This window comes from Ammospiza caudacuta, chromosome Z (genome assembly GCF_027887145.1).
Source record: "Ammospiza caudacuta isolate bAmmCau1 chromosome Z, bAmmCau1.pri, whole genome shotgun sequence".
In the NCBI taxonomy this organism is placed as follows: Eukaryota; Metazoa; Chordata; class Aves; order Passeriformes; family Passerellidae; genus Ammospiza; species Ammospiza caudacuta.
In genome coordinates this window covers 2,412,867-2,437,209 of record NC_080632.1, presented here as the reverse complement: position 1 = coordinate 2,437,209, position 24,343 = coordinate 2,412,867, and the positions used below count along the sequence as shown (strand labels likewise).

Here is a 24,343-nt window from a genome sequence, read left to right as displayed (position 1 = left end):
CTGCTTTTCAAGGTTGTTTACTTTCTCTTATCTATGACATTCTTTCTCTGACCTGCCCAGGGTCTGGAGGGTTGGATTGTGGCACACTGACCGCCCTCAGGGCAGTGTTATCTTTTTATACTAAAAACTATGTGTACTTTATTTGCCATAACTTCCCAATATCTATCACCTATGTCAGACAGTGAGTTTCTACCTTAAACCAATCCAGAAGTGCCACCATCCCAGCAGAAGATGGAGGCCATGAAGAAACAGGAGGAAGGACAGGACAGGCCCAGATTCCTCCATCTTGCCTCCTGAACCCTCATTCTAAAAACCCCCAAATTCTCCATTTTCACCCTGTGCCAAAGTCACTAAATTCTACTCAAACCCTTGTGGCTTGTAACAAAGTTGGTAATTGTTGTTTCCATGGGTTACAATCGAAGGCCCGGGTGTCTGACTCCGTGCCCAGGTCTCTGCCTCCTGCCAGGCTCTGAGGGCAGCCAGAGCCATGTCCTGGGTGCCAGCCCTGTGCCAGCAGCCGGACACGGCCCAGGGGTGCCCGGGGGCCCAGAGGCCGATGGCCCCGGGGCTGTGCCGGCCTGGGGCGGCAGCGGGAGCGGGGCGGGGCCCGTCCCTGGGGGCTGCGGCACCTCCGGGCCCTCACACGGGCAATGGAGGGGCTGCGGCGTGGCCGGGGCGGGGAACGGAGCTGGGAAGGGAACGGAGCCCCAGGAGGGGCTGAGGGAGCCGGGAAGGGGCTCAGCCTGGAGCAAAGGAGGCTCAGGGGGCCCTCGTGGCTCTGCACAGCTCCTGCCAGGAGGGCACAGCCGGGGGAACGGGGACAGGAGCAGAGGGAACGGCCTCAGGCTGGGCCAGGGCGGCTCAGGGTGGGCACAGCAGGAATTTCCCCATGGAAAGGGGGCTCGGGAGCTGCCTTGGCACTGCCCGGGGGGCTTGGAGTGCCCAGCCCTGCAGGCGTCCCAGGAAGGGCTGGAGGTGTTCTGGGTTGGCGACAAATTGGGCAACAGGTAGAACTTGATGGCTTTTCCAACTTCTGTGATTCTGGGATTTCAAAATTTCCAACTGTGATTGTCAGTAAATTATGCTCTAGATTTCTTTTCTCTTTTCGCTTTGGGTATTTTTTTCCAAATGCAATTTAAAGTGAAGGATTATGACATCGTGTTTCAACAAACAGTGGTTTTCACCTTTCAGGGTACACAGCACAGGTTGCAAATAATATATATTTTATTGAATTTACAAATCAAGACAAACTTGCATGTGAGGCTTTCTAAACAATGTTTACCACTTCTTTAAAATGAGATAGGGAAAAAAAATCATCAAAATAATGTTTTCTTCTGGTAGGAGTCATACTGGGGGTAATGTTAGTAAGACATTAAAATATAAGTAGTTCTTTTCCAGTGGTGTTCAATGAGTAAACTCTGGACCTCAGGTCAAGCAATTCCATTTTTCAAGGTACTTAAGGTTACAGTAATTGCAGTTGTAGCAGATGTCCATGCTGAAACTTTATGCATTCTAGCATGTGGCGTGTTGGGGAAAAAGAAAATTTAGACAGAACAGCTTTATCAAACCATCTTGAAGTGGCTACAGAGGCACTGAATGGAAAAGAATAGTTGGCTTGGTAGCTGCTAACTACTGGCCCAGATACTCACATTTCAGAAAGTCACCTGGAGCCATAGCAAAGATCTCCTCCGAATGCTAACTTGACATGTAGTGATCATTCAGGGACATTGTACATGTCACTCTGTGCATGATAGGCATGTTTGATTAATACCTATTCCCTCAGTGGTACAAAAACTAGAATGCCTGTTATCTTTAACAGAAGAGCAAGATTTAGCCTCGCTGTCTCCTGTCTTCTCTCACATTAAAAACTAATGCCATGATTAATGAGTAGTGACACGTTTCATATTTTTTTTTCTTGTTCATAAAAATCCTTGCTGGCAAGTTATCTGAAGTAAGTGAAGGGTGTATTTTACTGAGTTAGTGGAATATAAAGGCCTGCGTAAGGCATTTTATTTCTTTCATGAATGTTTATAAATGACTGAAATTATTATGGTTGTTATTGTGGATGTGTACATACTTCTCTCTCTTTCATTTTTTTTTTTCTTTTTTTCCCTTCTCACAGGACCCTGCCTGCCCAATCCATGCCATAATGGTGGGATATGTGAAATTAGTGAAGCATACCGAGGCGACACATTCATAGGCTACGTTTGTAAATGTCCACAGGGATTTAATGGGATTCACTGCCAGCACAGTAAGTTCCACATGGTAGATTTTATTGTATTTATAGATAGGAGCCTTTTTATTGCCTGCACTTTAAGGATTAATATCGGATCTGGTTTTCTGGAGTATATCAGACTTTGGCCTTTATATTATGAGCAAGCTAATACCACCAAATGCTGCTGCTGCCTTTGGAAAATGACCTGACTACCAACCCACTGGACACAACAGGACATGATTTGCTATGCATGTTTTATGCCATGGCAAGGACAAGGTAAACGTATTTTGCAGGGATTTAATACAAAAGCGTATTTGAAATAGAAGGACTGTCTTCTTATCTCAGTAGTGTTTGTAGGTTTGCTTTGATTAATGATAAATAAAAAAGGGAAAAAACCCTGAAATTTCTGAATAAATGTCTTTTTCATCTTTCTTTAGCTATGTCTTTATAAATAATGAAGAAATATTTTGAATCACAGTATCTAAGTTCAAGAGCAAAATCTCCAGACTTACGTCATTTAACCGTGTTTAAAATACAGTTTCTTGATCTTTTTCTAATCTTTTTCATTTATTTGGAGAGTATTTCCTACTTTCACATCAGATTTGGAACAGCAGGTCAGTATCGTCATCTTGCAGTGTGTAGGTAGAGAACTTACAATGAACCACATGGGGAAAGAAATTTTGGGTGTGCTGGATTTAGCAGGAGCAGAATTAAATGTCTTCACAGTAGCTGGTGTGGGCCTGTGTTTTGGATTTGTGCTGGAACCAACATTGATAATTCAGGGATGTTTTAGTTACTGCTGGGTAGAGCTAACACAGAGTCAGGAGCTTTTCTGCTTCTCACTCCACCCCACCAGCAATCAAAGCCAATTAGTGAGGGATATTCATCTGCTAGTGACTGAGCAGTCATATGTGAACCTATAAATGTAGTCTGTATTGTCTGTTAATTTAATAGAAACTGTTTTTTTTTTTAACATGCAAATCTCATTTGAAACAAGTGCTTGCCTGAGGAGAAGCTCACGAGAGAAATTTTGGGGTTTCCATTTTGTGCATGAGTGGTTCTTAAACCTAGAGCAGCATGGCTCTTTAAGTCTTACACTGTTGATGCATTTGGAAGCCAGATGTTACAGAAGGTGAAAAACTCAAGGAAATAGTCAAGAATCCAGCTCCACTCACATGTAAAAATTAGTTCAGTTATTCAGCTCACAGTGACTAAACACCAAATCCAGCCTACCTGAATTAATTGCTCCATTTAGATACTTGCCTATAATTTGAATTGTCCAGGAACAGTACAGTCCACCTCAGCTAACATCCTCATGTTTGTTACGTCCCTTAAATTGTCAGTGTGTCTCCAGGGACTGGAATATGGATGCTCAATTCCATTAAATTTGGCCACACTCTCAGTTCATTGTGTGGGTAACGTGGGGAATTCCACTGACTTAATCTGGTGAAAATATACACCCACCTCCTCCGCTGGGAGCATGGAAATGAGTGTTTGCTGCCCAGCCACGTGGATGAGCTCATGTGAAAACACCATCACATGGACACATGTGCTCAGGGATGCTCCATCATGGGACCTGTCACATTGATAGCAAGAGCTGGAGGTTCCTCTGGCTCTAGTCCAGGGGGTTTTCCAGATGCCTTTGCTCCATCTAGGTCACCAAAAACTGATGTCTTGTGAAGGCTGACCTAGAGCAGAGGCTGGAGAGAGCTAAAGAATAAATCAGGGATTTATTAAAAAGCCTCCATGGATGCACCTTGGGCAGCACCAGAGCCCAGCCAGGGCTGCACCCAAGATGAACCAAAATGGCCCCAAAATGCACGAGCGGGCACGGGCTCTGTCCCTGGGATCAGTTCTGCTCCATTTGCACCTTGCAGTTCATTGTCCCATTCCAGCTTTAGCCCTGCAGTCCCACCCTGCTTGTTTTTCCCTCTCCAGCCCACGGTGTTTGTGCTCCTGGGCTGAGATTTGGGTCATTTGTTCCCCAGCTGGAGCAGGAATTGTTTTGTCTCCCTGCTCTGTGCACAGAGCTCACCATCCCCTGATATGGAGCCCAGACCCTCACATTAAAGCAGCACAGAATGTGAAAAATAGAAAAGCAAAAACCTGAGGCATCAGCGTGGCATGCAACACTTCTTCCAACAAATATCATGGAGCTGACCTTTGTTAAAGAAGTAAATAATCCCACAAGTTTCATCAAGCAAAACACATTGCTGAGCACGAGTTTTGGATGGAATGCCATCTTTTGTCACCTAATTAATGAGTAAGGAACATACAGCTGGTGCATCACAGAGTGATTCATTAGAGTTGTTTGCTGGGTCCACAGCATCCTTTTAAAAATATTGAGGTATATCATGTTAGCTAATGATCCTGATAATCAACAAACTGTGTTTGTGTCAACTTCAAAACAAAATAAAGCCCTCCCACAGCTGACCCAAGCTCACCATAACCCCAGAAGGCAGCTGAAGTGATTTGAGAAAAGACTAGTTTGTGTGAAGCGTTATTCTTTGGGGGAGAATGAGATTCAGTCCTTTTCAGACAATCTGATTTAAATGGGATGATAAATCAGATACCCTCTGCAGGTGTTCAGAGGGTCTCTGGGGATGGGAGCTGTGAGAGGCAGCCACAGAGCTCTCTGCAGTCAGGGAGAATTGTGAGATATTCACTGCTGGACTCAGTTTAACATTTATATACAATATCACCTTAGCTCAATTCACAGCATTCCTTTGATACAAACTGCTCTGCTTCATGAAGTTTAACAATTCAATTCTGAACTCACGGTAAATCAAGTAGGAAGTCTGTCAAATTTATCATAAAGAGATAAATTAAAATGACCTCGTTGCAAGGCATGTCTCTTCTACACTGTCAAGAATTCCAAAAGCCACGTTGTGGTTCTCTTGTACAAAGCTTTTTATCTTGGATTTCTTTCATGTCTAATATTCTGTTGCCAAATCAATTAAGCCAGGTGATTGATTTTGCAGTTGAGATACATTCTCAAAGCTGGTATTTTATCATTCACATAAAAAAACACCCTGTCAGTATTTCTGAGATTTGTTGACCTTTTGCCCATGTAAATAATTAATATGTAAACTATAAAAGAGATCATTAGAAATTTTACTGACTGTGTATTCTTGAGTTATTGCAAAACTGATATTAATTTGCTGTGGTTGCCTGAAAAGATTCTGGTTACCCAGTGGGAAAGGAAAAAAAAAAAAGAGTTTCCCATTTCAAAGCTCATAAAGTAACCAAAACCAGGAAACCAAAACTCAGGTAGAGGCCTGGACTGGGTTTTGTGCTGACATCACAGCAAATCCATTTTTAAAATATTCTTCTATTATTTAAAAGGCATTTACTTCTCTGATTGGAATTAAGATTTATGTCGAGGGCTCTTCTGAAACAAAACTGGGAGAGCTCCAGGGAAAGATCAGAGCCCCTTCCAGGCCCTAAAGGGGCTCCAGGAGAGCTGGAGAAGACCCATGGCTGGGGAGCTGGAACTTGGTGATCTTTAAAGTCCCTTAAAGCCCGAGCCAGTTTGTGATTCTATATTAAAACAGCCTAGAACAAGTCAGAATCCGTGGAAATATCCCCAAAACTGAAATGGACAGCTTTTTCACACAAAGAAACCCAAACCAGAACAAAATAAACAAACAGAATACAAAAAAAAAAAAAAAAGGAAAAAAAACCCAACAAAAAAAACCCCAAACAAATCAATAAAACAAAAAACCAGAAAACACAACCACCCCCCCAAAAAATTCAAACCAAATGGAAATTAAAAACAGCAACAACAAAAACAAAAAAACCCGACAAAAAAAACAAAAAAACCCAAACCAAACCAAACAAAAGCCAAAAAAACAAAACAAAACAAAACAAAAAAACCCATACAAACATATACAAAAGAAAGTAAGAGAAAGAAAACCCTCACAACACAAATAAATGCAGTTGAAAGATATATACAGCATGCATTATTGTGATTTTCAGCTAGAGACTGCATACTGGAAAATGTAGGAATTTGAGACATTAGACCCAATATGTGTTACTCCTGCCCCTCAAGTAGCTGAAAGAAGAGAGATCCAACCAGGAAAATTCATATTTGAAGCAACAAAGAGTTCAGATTTAAGGGTTTGATTTGCATGTGGGTTTATATTCTGAGGATCATTAACTCCACCAGACATAACTAAAATCCTTGCAGTCCAAGAATAAAGGTTATTAATCAAACAAACTTAATAATGTAAGCAAGCCCTTCTCAGGGTTTTTCTGAGTTCTCTGCTTTCTTCTTCCACATCATGGATGGCCTGTGATACCCACATGTGCTGCACAAATGTGTTGGGAAACTGCACAGGCCCTGTGGCAGATTTCCATTCCACCTTGAGCCATCATGCCAGCTATCCACTGGACAGAGCCTTTTTCCCGTGGTGCCACAGCTGGAAAGGCCAGTGGCCGCACATTTCTGGCCAGTTGACCTGATGCATAATATCTACCAGCAAAATTCAGTATACAGTGAAGGAATCTCCTGAGCTGGAAGGGACCCATGATAATTAACAAGTCAAAACCTTGTCCCTGCACAGACACCTCAAAATCCCACCCTGGGCCTCCCTGGGAGTGTTTCCCAGACTCTCCTGGAGCTCTGGCAGCCTTGGGGAGCCATTTCTCTGTGGATCCTGGGCAGTGCCCAGCACTCTCTGGGGAAAACCTTTCCCTGGGCTCCATCCCAAATCCCTGGCCCAGCTCCAGCCCTTCCCTCAGGTGCTGCCAGGGTCACAGGGATCGGAGATCAGGGATCAGAGATGATCAGAGCTGCCCTTCCTCTGCCTCTCACGGGGAGCTGTAGCTGTGATGGCTCTGCCCTCAGCCTCCCTTCTCCACCTGAGCACACCAAGTGTCCTCAGCGCTCCTCACACGGCCCCTGCACACCATTCACCATTCCCCACGGCCTTCTCTGCACACTCTGACACTTTAACATCTTTTTTTATGTTGTGATGCCAGAACTGCACCAATATTCCAGGTGAGGCCGGCCCGGCCCAGAGCAGAGCAGGACAATCCCTGCCTGGCCCGGCCGGCCATGCTGGGCCTGGTGTCCCTGCTGGCTCCAGGGCACTCTGCCACTGCCCTTTTTGATTGGAGGTTGTTTTCACAAACAGGATGAGACTGCTAGGGTACATTCCTTGAGATTTTATTGCAGCATCAGCCTCATTACATGGCTGAGACAGCAGCCAGCAACAGCCGAAGATTTCTTTGCTGCAGAGCGTTTTAAAAACATTCCAGCCAATAGCACATTGCTAAAGCTTACAGACAATTGTTTTAGCCAATCACTAAAAGCACATGTACACCTGCTTCACACAATGCTTGCTTGTCTTCTTTGTATCAATGTTACACAATACTCCATTATTAAGCTTAAAACTTTCTACTATCTTGTTAGACATAGAATATCTTGTTTCATATTTTTCTGCAGTCCTAAGGTCTATCTTGGCTCAGTCTCAAATTCAAGCTATTGTTTAATGTCCTTGCTTGCTGTACTATTATAACCTTTTCTACTTTCAGATGTCGCAGCTGCAGCTAGCTCTGAGTTTTCTGTTCTTTCTGTTTTTAAAAAAAAGCCTGCTTTTACAGGCTTTTCTGGAAATCATCTTACCTTTACTATTTCCCACAGCCAGGAGCGCCAGTCCCTTTCCCTGGCACTGCTTCCCAGCCACCCATTCCCCAGTCTTTCCGTGCATCCAAAGTTACCCCATCCCAGGGGCAGAATCACAGTGGCTTTTACAGCTGCCAGGAAGGAGTTACTGTGATGAGTGCGCAGAATGTGTCACAGATTTTATGTTAAAAGGAATGAGTGCTCTTGTTAAACCACTTCTGGCTGCAGTTGGGTGGCAGGGCACTCCAGAAACCATTCCCCACAGATGGTTTCCATGCAGCTGCCCTGTTTTGAAGACTAAAACCCATTGTTCTCTTGCACAGATGCAGGTTGATCCAAGCCAGCCATGCCAAGATCCAAGTGGGCAAATTTAATGTACCAGTGTGCATGCAGTTGCACCACACCAGATTTTCATCCCGTGCCCCTCCTGACACACATAAAATATGGTCCCTCCTTTGGAGAAAAATATCTGTTTGGGCTGTTCTAAACTTTAACACATTCCTTTTTATTCTGTGGGGGAGGGAGGCTTTAATATTCATCAAAATTAACTATGTGAATAGCTTTAACAAATTATGCTGCCAACAAAATACTAACTGGGACAGTAATAAACTCCACCGTACAGTAGCCAGTTTTATGTGTACGTATATCCTTGTGCCTCTGAGCATTGTAGAGCTGAAATTTGAAAACTCTTCCCTGTGTTTGACCAGTAGCTTGGACAGGAAAGGAAGGAGGAAGCATGTATCATTATTAGTTTGTGAAACTTCCAGAATTTAACGCCAAATGCAAAGAAAGAAAGTAGGTAATCTGAAAGACATCTGAGAGAGATCACCGGTAAAGAACATAAAAACAAACAGCCACTGAAGGCTATTGGAAGAAAAGTCAGTAAAATGTCCCCAGAATTGAAGCCGTGTCAGGGGTCTGAAGGAAATGGCAGAACCAACACGTGTGGGAGTCCCTGGTGGTTTTGTCCCATTCACAGAAGTCCAGGGAAACTTGTGTGGGGACTGACTGCCTGGAAAAAGGAAATTCTCTAACGAGGTGAAAAATGACAGGTTTTTCAGCTGAAAGTGGAGGATGTTTTGCTGATGGATCCTCTTGCAACAAACGAGTGATGAGATTGGACAAGAGTGACACCAATTCTGGGGCAATTGGAAGGAGGTGTTTGTTTTCCTTGAAGTTCAAATAAATTTTGTGGTTAAAGCAGTAGGTACCGGAGCTGAGGCTTGCCCCCTCCTTGAAGATTTTATTTGATTCAGTAAGAGCCAGAAATTGCCTTAAAGTCCCAGGTAGGAAGTATAATATCCCAACCAATTTTGTTTCAGTCTTCTTTGAATTTGCTTGTATAGCATTGTTTATTCTTTTTATCCATACACAATTCAAATAGCTTTTTTATCCTTGTTGAGTTACTGATCTTAACAATTTCCTCATACATAGCGTTGAGATTCAAAGTCTAATTTTGCTGTATACTGAAAAAAAAACCCTTTTCAATTTCCAACCTGCTGTCTTTCAGCATCTTTTAAATGTTTCATCCTTTGTCTATTACAATACTGGGAGAAAAGCAGATTTTGAATGCCTTGTGTACACCACTTGTTATTTTGCAGACGTTTGTTATGTGCCCTCTTACTTCTCCTGTGCAGCCAGTTAAAATTGTTGCCTTTTCTGTGCAGTGTGTTGGTTTTTCTTGCACTTTTAAATTGTCTCTCAATGGCTTTCTCAAAACCTTCTTTGTTCAGCAGTGTATTTTACAGCAGGAGTGACTTATAGTAAAGAGAAAGCTGTAACATTTATTTGTCAGAAGTTCTTGACATTCTGTATTCTTTAGGCAGCATTTTGTTGTTATATTTTCTTCGGATTTTTAATGTTATTTTATTTTGATTTTTCTTTCTGATTTTCTTCTGTTTCAACCAGAACTGGGTATGGGGCTGAGGCTTTTCTTAAGCAGGCCTTGGTAATTGCTGAGTTTCTTTCATAAGGTGCCATAGGGGGGGGAAATAGATCTTCCTGATTGCTTTGGGGTTTTATGGCAATATTAAAGTGAGGGGTTGGGCTCCTTCCAGCCCAGGCACTGACTGAATTACATAATGAATGGTGCTTTTAAGAAGATGTGTGTTTCTATGGTGTAAAAGTCACTTAGGCTGTCAATAGCCATTGTAAACTTTTTTTGTAGGCAGGTAAATCTGTCTTCCCCTAATTAGTGTCTTTCTTAAGGAGTAGTTTGTTTGGGTTTTTTTGGGGTTTTTTTTGTTTTTTTTTTTTTTTTTTTTTTTTTTTTTTGGGTTTTTTTTTTTTTTGGTGGAAAGAAATTAATGTTCCAAAAATGCAAAGAGATTAAATTTGTTCATGCTCTGCAATTAAAATATAGCATATGGAGATGTTTTATACATACAAGTTTCTCTTTATATTTGAATTAAAAATAAAAAGTACTGAATGAAAGGAGTCCACCCTAAATTTGTGAATAATTATCCCATTGTAATGTCTACATCATACATTCTTATTTTTTATAACAGAAATATGCTAATAAGCTATTACAATAGTGAGGTTGCACTGAGTCCCAGGGAAGAGTTGGTGTATGGTTAGAGGAAGAGCACATGATAATTTTGGCTGGACAAAGCATCTATTTTCCTCTTTTTTTCCCACTTTTTGTGCCTATTTAGGGAGACACAGCAACCCATATTACAGCCACTATGATGGTTCAGGGTCAACAAAGCCACCTGAAGCTTTAAAAGAAGAACTGTGTTCAGTCTTTGTTGCACCAGCAACTTTCTCACAGATACACCAGCACACTCCTGTGAGGAAGATAAAGAAATAAATGAAATTTTGAAATTCAATCTGATTGTTTAATGAGAGAGCGTTTATCAATTAGAATTTTGTCACACAGGGATTTGGTCTGGGAAGAGTTGTTAGGAAAAAAAAAAGAAAAAAAAAAGACAAATTTTTAAATTCAGATATTTTTCTTGGTTTTGTTGTTTTGTTCCTGTAAAATCTACTGTGCTCCGCCATCTGTATGTGTAGGTGTGTCAGGGATTCAGAATTAAAATATTGTATTTGTGTTTGGAACTCCTGCTGGCATATGGGTTTGCAGCTCTATGTTAGTATAAAAAATATTGGTACTGCTCATTGAACTAGCTGAAAATTTTATGAGTGGCTTTATTGTTTGGAAATTGAACAATTCACATGGAAATTTTTTCTGAAAAATGAAAGAAGGAGAACAAATTCAGTTATGAGGGCTTGTTTTATACTACAGATCCAGTGAGAAGTTTGAAGTCAAAGAACTTAGAAGGAAGATCCAGGAGTACATTCAGTAGTCTAGCTACTCTTTAGAAATTATAAGCAGTATTTTTTCATGTGGATACACTTTTGAGAAAAAGCATTGTACAGAGGGAGAGAAGGATATTGCATCAGACTCATTGCCTGTGCAAGAAAAATTTCAAAAATCAGTATTTGTGCTTGAAGCTCAGTATAATGATAAAATGGTGTCATGGAAGAAACCAGTCTGCATGACAAATTAATCCCTTTGTATTCATAAAATATCTCAAGCAAAACCTACAGTGCTGTCACATTTTCATATGAATACCTAGGATTTTTGATGTAGTTTGCATTTATTCTGCACTTACTCTTAAGTGACATACAATTATTTCTGTAGATCACCTGGCTAAAACTTGTAGTTTGAGTCAGGAGCGTATTTTTAAAGAAAATCTCTTTATCATCTCTACTTACCATGTTTTGCTTTGTGTGACAGCAGGCTGAGAGCACAAGATCTGGATCCCTGTGAGATTAAAATAATCTAAAAGAAAATAGCCCAGCAGTCTGAAGTTCCTGGGATTTGACATACTGGGAATTTACTTAAACCATTCCAGTAGGCAAAAGGAAATTCAGTCCACCCAGACATTTTAGAATTTGTACAGAGAAAACATGCCTGAGACCTGTGTGGGCATGTGCAGATGTGTTCTCAGCTCTGAAACTGCACACAAAATTCTGTAAGGCCAAGCTTCTTACAAACGCAGGCATACTTTGCTTTTCTCAAAGTACACTGAAAACTATTAATGCATCCTGTTTATCTTCCTTTTCTTATCATTTGCTAAGCGTCTGATGTCATGAGACACACGTGGCTTTCTGTCTGTTGTGCTTTGGCTTGAGATTTGTTTGGTCCTCTGGTGGGATTGTCTGATTCTGCCAAAAAGTAATGATGCCCACCTCCACTGAAAATTCATCCGCATCAGACTTGTGTTTGAATCAGCTCACCAGGATGGACTGGAAGTGCACAAATTAACTGCACTCAGGGATTTTCAGTGGGATCAAGACACAGAGTGTGGCCAGTGCTAGCTACTAGGGAGGTGAGGAAATGGGAACATGCAGAGGGACATGAGTGGCATTAATTGTGGCTGCCCCTGGATCCCTGGAAGTGTGCAAGGCTGGGCTGGGCAGGGCTTGGAGCAACCTGGAATAGTGGAAGGTGGTTGGATTATGTATCTTTAAGGCCCCTTCCAACCCAAACCATTCTGGGATTTTCTAAAAAGTTTTTTTTTTTTTTAAAGAAACCACCAGCTCTACATTTGCAATGAATTCAATTCAGGAATTATATTCAGGAATTGCCCTGTTACAACACAACATTAACAGTGAATTGATGTTCTCTGGTCCAGATGTGTAGGCACTGCACCATAAAAGAGTATTTAAAATGTTACTTACCTCCAAATAATAGGTATCCTTTGTAATCTTGTCAGATCTCATTTTGCCCTCCCCACAAGTCAGTCAGGTGGCATCTGGCTCTGAAAATGTATTCATTGTGCGTGATCCTTTCATGTACCTAGCAGAGCTGTTTATGCACACAGTCATGCAGTTTTTGCAGTTTACTTAAAAGCAACATTCTTTTCCATACTAGCAGTTGTCACTGTTAAAGAGAAATTAATCTGCTCCCTTCTCACCCTCTCCAATTTCTTTGTCGCTACATATTTAAGGGAGGTTCAGAATAATTCTGCAGAAGACATACACCAAAATTAGGAAGAGTGCAAGGCGAGGAGAGCCTTCACCCTAATGTAAAATTAGGAGTTTAAAACGCTGATTTCTGACTTCTTTATGTCAATGCTCATGAGAGCATTGAACCTCCTCCCATTTCTCCCAAAAGTAGAGATTTTTACAGGAATTGTGGCACCCATACCATTAGGTTATGATGCAGATTTTATGTGCACACTGGAAGACAATATTTTTTCTTTCTGAACCAGGCAGTCTTTGCTGATGTGGTGGAGCTGCTGCATCTTCTGTGGGGAGGGAGATGAGGCCTTGGGGTTTTCCTTTTCACCTGTGCAGAGGGGACAAGGAAATCACCCCAGCCCAAAAGGCAGAATTGGTGGTGAGTGCTTCCCTTCTTGGTGACGTTCACCAACCTGCAGTTGTAAATTAAATACAAGATCCATTAACAGTAAAACATACATGTATTTCTGATCAGCTAGGGGTCTGAATTTGAAAACTACCAGCAAAGAGTTGAAGTTACCCTCTATGTAGCATATATATGTGCACTTATGCAAGTGCCTCAAACAAATATTTTTGATTGTTTAAATAGATTTATACACATTGGCCATAAATGAGTACACTTCACCCTGTGTATATCAAATAAAGACATGTGAAAAAAAAAAACCCATAATTATTTGGTTTTGTCATTTTAGAACATCCATCTTTGTATCTTCCTGGACTTGTTTGTCTAGTGACATTTTTAAAAACCTGTGCCATAGCCATGCTCACTTAAAAACAATGCAACCCTACCCTCACTCTATTCTGGAATGCATAACCAACTGCATTTTGAAGGGATACAATTTTTCTTGGATGTATGAAGGGAAATAATGCTAATTTACTGATTTAGGGTCAAACTGATTGTGAAAATAATTGGATTTATTGTCACGTGACCACCTGCACTCCTCTAGCAAATCATCCAGTTGCTCCAATGCTCCATAATTTAACTTATTCCAGAAGCTGAGATTTTTTGGAGCATTGCTTGTAATGAAAAATGATTCACCAGTTGAATCCCTTTTTAATAAGATTTTTTTTTCTCTTTTCCTCAACTACAGTTTAAATGATTTGTCAAATGCTTGTTATATAAATAGCCAATTATTTTAATAAGATTCATTGGAAACGCCAGGAATAGTTGCCCTGAAGATGTACTTCTACAGTGTAAAATTAAATGGTAAGTTACTTAATGGGACGAAGGTTTTCATGCCAGTATTCATTAAAAGTAATTAAAAATGAAAAATCTGCTTCAATACATATTAAAACTTTTAAAGTACCAACTCCTTTAAAACTAATAAGGAACATCCTGGCTAGGCTATTGCAAAAATCCATTAGATTAAAATTAACTCAGTTGAAAAGCCATTAAATAGGCATTTAAACAGGTAAATAGAAGATCAGGAAATACTGACTAGTCCAGTGTTGGAAGTATGACTCCACAGAGAACAATGTAATAACTTTTCAGTGGCTATAAGGAAAAGATAAGTATTTTGCATAATAGAGAGTAGGTACCTATGCTGAGTATAATTTCACTGCATGGTCTATTTTATGAGAGTTCTCAAAATTGAAACAGGGAAGAAAAATTATGTAAAAATACAAAAAAAAAAAAATCTTGTCAACAGCATGAGATATATCACTACTGTGGCAACATTTCTTGTAGAGCCCTGTCTTATTTTAAACCCTTTGAAGTAGACAATTTAAAGTAGAAATGTATTCTAGAATACACTTAACTGTGTCTTTTCCTTTATTATTTTTTAAATTATTGTTTTTCCAGTAGTTTTACATTTAATCCTAGCATTCTGAAACCTGTGATTATAGTTACATTATTGTATGGAAATGAAATCACTTCAAAACTTTAAATTTAATTTTGAATTTTTTAAAGTAAGGGTAGCATAGGTAACTGCAACAATGTAATGCAAAGAACAATAGGAAAATGCTATAGACAATAAATTGATTTTAAACTGGACTTCTAAATACATGCCTCTATTAATTTCACTGCTACTATAACACAATATCTGTAACTATAATATTGAACAGAAGTGTAAATGGCAGGTGGAAAAGATGAAAAATTAAATGGTGGAGAAAGAAATTAGTCATCATAAAAAATGCTAGTTTGTCTAAATTAAGGATTTTACTTCCCATATGCAATTTAAGAAGGTATAAATTAAAATAGTCTTTCCTTTTTATTTTCCCAGAGCCTGGATTTTTACAAATGAAAATGAAGAGGATCTAACTATATATTACAATTTTCCTGAAACTACTTGACCTAGATATATTTTAGACCAAATAGGAAGGGAAACAACACTGAATTGTTAACAGGTGGCATGAAATATCTTCTTTTATTTTTTAAGAAGTCTAGTTAGAGAAGTATGTTTAAAAATGTGTGCCCAAGAAGAGATAAAATTGCTTTGAAAAAAGAATGTGAGAATGGTTGGAGAAGCAGTTTCTGAAGGAATTCTAGGTAGGAGCTCCAGGATAATATAAAATACAAAAATATTTGTAGTGAATGTTTCATGAAGAATCCTGACAGACAGCCCTGTGGTGGATTATCCCAGGTTTCAATATTTTTAAAGAAAAACCAAAATACTTCCCAAAACAGTTGTGTTTCAAAATAAAACTGTTATATAGCTGACAATGTGCTCAAGTATCTTTACTTTTGGAAGCTGGTATGACATAGTGTGGACAAAAGATAAAAAGAATAATTACAGGAATAATTACAGAATAATTACATTTTCCTCCTCCATTACAGGAGGAGGAAAAAACTTTATATGGAATTATGAGATCAGGGGCAATACAATGCTTAACCTCTAAGTGTGGAAGAGCAAGAGGTCTGTACTTTTTTGTCTCCAGTGTAAAGCAGTTTTTCTCTCTTTTTGAAGATCGCAAAAGAAGGATATCTGAATAGTGAATCCCTTCAGCATGGCACATAGCACTTCAAGTTTCCTGCAGGTTCTTTTGGCACAGTGTTTTCAGAGCCTTCTGTGGTCAGGAAACTGGCTTTGAAAAAGCAAAGGAAACCTCTGAATTCCAACAGATGCCGGTTCTGCGTGGAATGTTAATACATCCAATTCAGATATTTAATATACAATGTACACTAAATTCCTGTATTTCACAGGAATATGCCACATTATTTGTAAAAGTTTCACACCAGTGTTGAGCCAAACACGTGCTAGTGCTTGTTTTTGCATAATCCTAATTTAGTCAAGGATCAGTTATAGCTGAAGCTACAGTTTATCTGTTTATGTAAATTACAAACAAACATTCATTTGGAACATTTTAGAGACCTTCTTAAACTTCTAATTAAGATTATTAAGATAAATTATTATTGTGACAATTATTTATACATTCCATGTCTTTAGCCAAAAATTGAAGGTCATCCACCTGTGCTTTTTCTGATGCATTTTCATTCTGTTTAGTCACATTTATTTACTTATTTATTTATTAGCTTTCTAGAGAAAAAAAACCAAAACAGCAAGTTAATCTAATTTAGGAGATCTTTACAGTTTAGGCTTGTTTTTATAAATGGTATGAATATGAGGAAGAATGCTTTGATTTGGGGGGGGTTTTTTGGTAAACATTTTAACAAAAATATTTTACTCTTAAAGAAGATGTGTGTTTCTATATGTGAATTGCTGCAATCCTTCAAATTTTGTCATATCACTGAGTAGCTCACTGTTAAGATAATTTTATTAAATTTCAGTTTCTCATGAGCCAGACTATTTGCCAAGCAAAACCAGTATAATTTCATTCTTTTCAATGGAGTTTTACCATTCAGTATTTCTTAAAAATATTTGGTCCTTGAGCAATAAAATATTTGGTGCAAATAAAAAATAAGAGTGTATAAGCCGAGTTTCATAATATTAGGAAATTAATAATAAAAACTTTGAATATCTGAAAGATCAAGCTTGAATGATAACAGGGTACTACAAAATTCTGCAAGCAAGATCATACATTTTCTGTGAACTTAGTGATATGGTTTTGACGTGTGTCATTTAATCATTCAGGATCGATATACAATAAAGAAAAGACACCTAGAATGCATTTTAAAAATCTATAAAGAACCATCAAGTAACTACAAGAATAGCTTAACTTAAACCCCAAAGAAAGATAATTAAAGATATTAAAACTTTAAGATAATTATTCCATATTATCTTTTTGTCCACATTATGTCATACCGGCTTCCAAAAGTAAAGATATTTGAGCACATCGTCAGCTATATAACAGTTTTATTTTGAAGCACAAATGTGTAGGGAAATATTTTGGGTTTTCTTTGAAAATATTGAAACCTGGGGCACAGGAGGGAGTGTGAAGTTACTCACATTGGGAGTTGCTCTTTATCCAATATATGGCTGTGGGTCTTCACAGAAGCCAATTATGAAACAGATATAGCTAGATCAATTTTGTTCCTAAATTGTGCTAAATGGTATCCTAAATTGACTTTGTTATGGGAAAGAAAAATATTTGCAACATTTATAAAGGATAAATGGATTTTGTTGGATCAATTCTCCTAATAAAGGCCATGTTGGCTTCCAGTGAAGACTCTTGAGCAAAAATGCTGTTTCTGCGATTGGCCAACCACTTAATCATGACAGAAGACTGATTTTAAAATATGACTTAAGGCTGAGATGAGCAGCCTGAGTGTGATCCAGAAGCCAAAATGAGAACGAAACCAAAATATAAGGAAGGAATGTTCTGGTCAGCAGGAGAGAGCTTCAGGAAGCCTGCATGGCAAAAGGCAGTGCTGGACCAGAAACAAGGGCTCAGGTGTCAGGAACCAGGAATTTGGGCTGTGAAAAGAACAAACAGGCAGGGGACAGGAACAAGACACTGGTGTGAACTCACAGGCAAAGCACAAGGTGTGTTGGCCAAAAAAAAAAAGCAGATAAATTGAGCTCATTGGTCCCTCCTTCAGAAAAAAAGTCAGGTTTGTACCCAAGTAGCTTGCTGAAGGACTCAAAGGGCTTTATGTAAGAGTTAAATTTTTAATTATGAGAGCTGCATAATTTAAATGCCCATTTCATGGGGGGTGATTTTTCAGGAAAATATGTGTGACTGTATTTAACAGGTAAAACCCAAAATGAGGGCTAGGCATTTTTAACAATATTGCATTTGCAAGTAGTTGCTTTATCAATGTTTTATTAAACACTTAGAGGATTAAATAAGTATATATATGTATATAAAATCCGTCAAAGGAAGAGAAAACCACAGAAATCTGCCCCTTGATGGTTTTCCAAGTCACTATGTGACATAGCCAAGCTCTCTACTACTTTCCTAGTTTTGTTCTGGGGTGCAACACAACTGTGCTTCAAACAGAAGTCTGCTTAATAACTTTGTGATTATGGATTGATATTAGGAGATAGGAAATTTTAATTTAATCATCTGCAGCATAAAAATAAACCTTAGCATAGGCTTTATTTCCTAATCAACTCTCTCAGCCCTTCAAGCTGTTTCTTTCAAGGAACAAAGTGTTTGCGGAAAACTTCAGTTTTCCTGTTCCTGCATCATCCTGAATTTCAGAATCCCTCTTCAGTAAAGAAATCATGAGAGGTTGGGCATTTGGGTTTTTTGAGGCTGGGGGTTTTGGAGTGGTTTTGTTTGGGTTTTTTGTCTCATTTTGTTTGGGTTGGGGGTGTTTTTGTTCTCCTTTGCTTTCTTTAGTTTGTTGGGTATTGCAGTTCCTCTTGGTTTTCTTTCATTTCCTTTACTGTTGCTTGTTTGTTTGTTGTTTTTTATCTAACTGAACACTATCTAGAGATCCAGACCATCCCTCTGTCTTTTGATGAGTCCTTTTCACTCAGTGTTTATCAGTTCCACCACCTCCCTCTGTGAGGAACTCCGATTTCTCTGGCAGCACCCAGGTCTCTGCATTTTATTTAGTGCAAAGCAAAAGGATCTGCCTTGAGGCTAAGACCTAACCTTACCTGAAAAATTATGAGCATCCTGCAGTGATTTTTACTGTGCATTATTAATTTGCATAAAAAGAAAACCTTTATCCTTCTTATGTAGGTAGATTATGTGGTTGGTGAAGAATTAGAATCTGATAACAGAGAGTTTTCTGCATGAATCTTTATTGTCTGTAGGAGCAACTTCTCAAGAAACTCTGGTATTTTAAAATTTCTAGTGAAATTTACTTCTTGTCATGGTAACATAACAAAGTTTATGTTTTCCAGAAGGAAGGAACACACCAGCTGGTGTAAAGTGTGTTATCAGAATTGGCACATCTGGGAATTTGAACATAAACTCACCACAATTCATAGAAACCACCCTTACTTAAATATTCTTCTTCTGCATGTTCAGTCAAATTAAATAATAACGGGAAAATATGTAATTCTGTAGAAGTTATTATTCAACACAAGGTAAAGAATGTTTTTCTATTCTTGAACAGGGTTTAGTTGATTTTCTTTTCAACTGAGCATGTCAGGCATGATGCGATGACCAGCCTTACATCATTCTTTCATCAAATATGACATATTTGTTTGAACTGATGGGACTCAAGTTTCTGAAATTACTGGAAAAAATCATTGTGGAAACCAAGTAACAAAGATAATAATTACCGACTTCCATCTTCCTGCTCTGATCCTTGCTTATTGCTCCATGAGGATGGAATATGAGGGTTGTTTTAAAAGGATGTGGTGCTCCAAGCTCCGTTTATATTTCTCCATCACCACACAGACAATATGGAATATTCTGGAAAGCTGTGCATTTTATCCTCCTATTTCAAGAAGAATGGAATAATAGGAAAAAAAAAATCTTGAGAAGATACTGTCTTTACACAGAAAAGCTTTTAGGAGGATAAATTACCACCTGCATAGTGGGAGATAGTTCATATGTTCACTTAATGTTTTTTAGTTCACAGTGACCTTGGTTTTTTTTACCCCACAAATGTGTTAGCCTGTATTAAAATGATGAATAACCTGATAAAAATGTAAGGTTAATGGGCTTTGCTTAAAAAGGCAAATAGGGAGCTGAAGAACCTTGTTAAATTTTATAAATACATATAAAGAATTTAATTTAGAACTGAGCAGGTCTGTTCTTTGGTCATTTCCCTTGGCAGGTATTATTTCTTGAACTCTAAGCTGTTACACCTCTTGCTCAACTTTAATAGAAAAAATTCAGCTGACTCTAAAGTTTTATTATTGCCAGTAGGTAATATCTTTAAAAGCGAGAAATAGAAAAACATGAGGGGTTAAAAAGAGGCCCAGGGATCCATTGCCACCATTAATTTTAGCATAAAAATCTGAAAACCTTCCTATTTCACAGAAAACCTGTATCTGCATTTCTCTTCACAGCAATGGGAAGATTATCCTATTCACTGTATAAAACACTGATTTTTTTAATACAGATTCCTGGAAAATGAGAAAAAAAAAAATCAAGTTGAAAGTACAGAAGTCACATACTCAAACTACCAAATCTCAAGAAACTTTGTTGACAGAACTGAATTCTGCTTCTCCTGAGCAAAGCTGTGTTGCATAAGATTTAGACATTTTCGTAGCATTTTCTTGAGTTAGTGGATGCCAGCAAAAGCAAAAAAAAACCAAAAAAACAAAAAAAAAAATCCAAAAAAACTCCAACCAAACAAACAAAGGCATTTAGGGGGCAGAAACAGATTCAACACAACAGCAAGGAGCATGACTTCAATTCCCAGTGATTTCCCCTATTATCTACCATGTTTTCTACCATATCTACCACATCCTGTATCCTCTTTAAAATATTTAACTTCAAAGGTGCAGTCCTTTTAAAATGGTGTGTAAAAACTATACAACATTTCCAGTCCATGCAGAATAAATACAAATGTGGAGACTGAGAACTTTAATTATGATGCATCAATATAATACCCATGCCTATTTAATGTTGACTGAAAAATTCTATGTCACACTTGAGAAAAGGAATCTGATATTACACTTAAGGTTGCTACACTGAAAAACACAGGGGAGTTTTATTCTTGCAGAGTTTGACAAAGTGCACTGAAAAAGAGGAACTCAAGTGAGATTACCCCCCTTTTCTGTCTTTTGAATTTAATGCAATTTGCTGGCTTCTAGATTGAGTTATTACCTTCAATTTGCCCACTAACTCATTCACAGAAAGGGAATTTTTTTAGATGGTTAAACAGCCTTGTCAATTAGATGTTTAATGAATTTGAGATGAACTGAGACGCATCCTTAACTGGCATCTGTTGATAAAGAAGTAACTACTTTCCTTGAAGTTGCAAGAATCTCTACTGATTGCTCCATTCGAACTACTACAATTTGGTTTTCTTTCATTTTTTTTCAGGCCAAACTTTTGGCCCTGATATCATCTGGAAGTAACAGTGGAAATCATTGAGCAAGACTTTGAATTATATTGTACTACAGGACATAATAAAACTTCTATCTCGTTTTTTCTTCTTTTTTAAAAATTCTTTTTAAACATGTGCATATTGCTTTTACCACTTCTCTCCTAATCATGGCATCCTTTTGTGTGATTCCTGCAGATGTGAACGAATGTGAAGCTGAACCCTGCAGGAATGGTGGAATCTGCACAGATCTTGTGGCCAACTATTCCTGTGAATGTCCAGGTGAATTTATGGGAAGGAACTGCCAACAGAGTAAGTACAGCATGGTTTAAAACCATTATTTTTTTATAATATAATATAATATAATATAATATAATATAATATAATATAATATAATATATAAGATTCTATTTTTACGGGGAAAATAAAACCAAAACACTTTAATTTACTGTGAAAATACTTCTTTACAGAAGTATTATATATATATATATATATATATATATATATATATATATATATATAAAGAAACCTCAAAATAGCCAACTTATTCCCTTCAAAACTGAGGGAATTTCAGAGAGCAAATCTGTCACACATTCAAGTAAAGCATCTGAAATGATGGAAACATTTTCAAAATGTATAATAAGTATCTATTGTTAAAGAAGAAGTAAAATAATGTAATTTAGAATAAAAACCAAAAAATACTATTCAGGCTGAGGTTTCATCTCATCAAAAATCCTGTCCTCAGCAATGTTTTGGCAGAAATCAACAAATGTAGGAAAGGGGCAAAAATATCTGTTATTTGCTCTGACATGTCTCTAGCCCCTGATATCTAAACAACTGCTTTGTGGGGAAGTCATGAATAGAATTAACAGTCATTAATGGATTTGTCCTAGGAAAAACTTCACATGATTTTTTCAATAGCATTGACTATGGATGCACAATAAAGGTCTGATTCCTAAAGTTCTTCATGTATGATAGACTAGGTAATCCTGAAGACCAAAAATGACAAAAATAGAATAAACTGCTTTGGCACAAATTGCAATGTACCTTAATATTTAGGTATTAGAGGTTGTTGGGTGTTAAATGAGAGCCTGGGTGTTTTAGTCAAACAAAATATGTTAAAATTATGGCGTTGTGGGTAAAGCTAATATAGTTCCAATGTATCTTGCCATAAAAAGAAATAGGAAAGTATTTGACAGTTGGCTTTAGTTGGGTTTGGGTTTTACATTCAGAATACCTGAAATACTGGGCTAATCCACATTGAAGAAAAGGAGCTTCTAGTGCAAGGAAAATCCTACTTCATGTAGCAAAAAAAAAGAAAAAAGGTGTTACAAGTTGAATCATAAATAAATGAAAACATAACAAAAGCTGAAAAATATCAAATATCATAACAAAAGCTGAAAACATAACAGAGCTGAAAAATATTATTCTTTTTCCTGCATTTACATTGTGGATTTATGGGGGAGAATGACAATGGGAAACAGGATGGACCAATAACAACAAATGTTTATTTGAAGTGGCTTCACTGAATTCCCAGATTTATACACAGCAGAAAAATATTTGAGGCACGCAACATAATGTGTATGTAGTTCTAGAGAGGAATAAAAGATGAAGATTTGTTTTGAGAAAGTCACAGGTCTCTGTGGCTGCCTGAAAGGATTTATTAAAAAAAAAAAAAAAACAACCAAAGCTATTAAAGTGTTTTTCAGAATTTGCTGGTGAAGCAATTCATGCATTTCCTTATTAGGTGCAATTGAATTGCCATTTGGAATTCTACCAGGAATCTCACCCATCTCTTCAGAGTTTATCCCTTCTCTATTTTGGCTGCATCATGAGCACTGCTCAGATAATAGATCACATCAGCTCAATCTCCTGTTTTGCTGGGCATGGGGTAGTCAGAGCTATTACTTAAGTGATCATTGCATTTCCTGAACCATCATCTGTTATTTTATATTCCTTTTTTTTAGATAGATGTATATGTAGCAATATGCAAAAATAACTTTGTGTGTGAAGTTGCATATCTCCTATATTAAACTGAATTCAGTTTTATGTGTCTGTATCTATAAGCACAAACACACATTTGTGGTTTTGAGAGCATATAAGAGAAAGTATATATATGTACAAAAAAATTGAAGCTTTCCAGTTTATTGAAATAGTGAAAGAACTCTGCTGCTCTATTGCAAAATATGTTATCCACACTCTGTGTTTCTGGGTCTTATTTTGAAGAATTCATACTGATGTAAATATAAATATATAGAGTAATGTAAATATAAATATAAATAGTTTACCATCTCTATAACTTGCACTATACCATTTTCTATAGCTGGGCTTGAAAATACTTTTTTTTTCCCCCATTAGAAGTTTGGTTATGTCACCACACTTAATTACGTAATTACAAGTAGTTATTACACATTCTAATTACACCATCAAAGTTTTGCACATATTTACAGTAATCATATAATTAAATACTGTTATGCTAATTACGTAAATTACTGACTGCTGTCTCAGAATTACCTCACAACGCTCAAAGATTCCTGAGTCACATCACAGAATATGTAAAATATCCTTGATGTAGAATTTAAAAAAACCTGCAAAATTGCATCATACAAGCTGTTTTAAAGGATGCATTTATAATAATTTATCTGGTTTCTTATAGCCCAAATATCACTGCTGTGCAACGAGGATTTGTCATGTTACTCATCAGCCTCCTGTACTTTGTGCCAGACTCTTTTTCCTACACCTCCACTTAGGTTTTCCCTCTTATTTAATTCCACCATTTGATTTCACCACAATTAATTCCTCTTAGCCAATCCCCCAAATAACTCCCTTCCGTTTTATCTCATGTGTGGCACTTTGCAGTTGTGAGACAACTGTTGTGTTGCACCCAGATCCTGGGATCCTTGTGTGACACCCATCTCAAATCCTTCTGAGCAGTCCCAAAAGCCTCTGGAATAACTAGTGCAGCTAGTCTCAGCTGGCCTGAGAAGGAAAGGGTTGAAACTGAGTAGAAAAATTACACTAAAATGAGATTTCAACCATATTTGGACCACCTTGACCATCCTCTGAGTCTGTTTCTGGCATGGATGAGATTCAGACTTGTTTATATTCAGTTTCTTTTCTTTTCTTTTCTTTTCTTTTCTTTTCTTTTCTTTTCTTTTCTTTTCTTTTCTTTTCTTTTCTTTTCTTTTCTTTTCTTTTCTTTTCTTTTCTTTTCTTTTCTTTTCTTTTCTTT

General features: G+C 37.9%; 1 protein-coding gene across 2 annotated transcripts in view; it reads left to right on the top strand.

The window, feature by feature from the left end:
* Nucleotides 1-24,343, top strand: part of EDIL3 (EGF like repeats and discoidin domains 3) — a 237,905-nt gene that overhangs the window by 115,158 nt on the left and 98,404 nt on the right. For both annotated transcript variants that reach the window (XM_058824531.1, XM_058824530.1), the window contains 2 exons: nucleotides 2,123-2,251; nucleotides 21,310-21,423. In XM_058824531.1, the coding sequence (XP_058680514.1) occupies nucleotides 2,123-2,251; nucleotides 21,310-21,423 (243 nt within the window). The remainder of the gene's footprint in view (nucleotides 1-2,122; nucleotides 2,252-21,309; nucleotides 21,424-24,343) is intronic.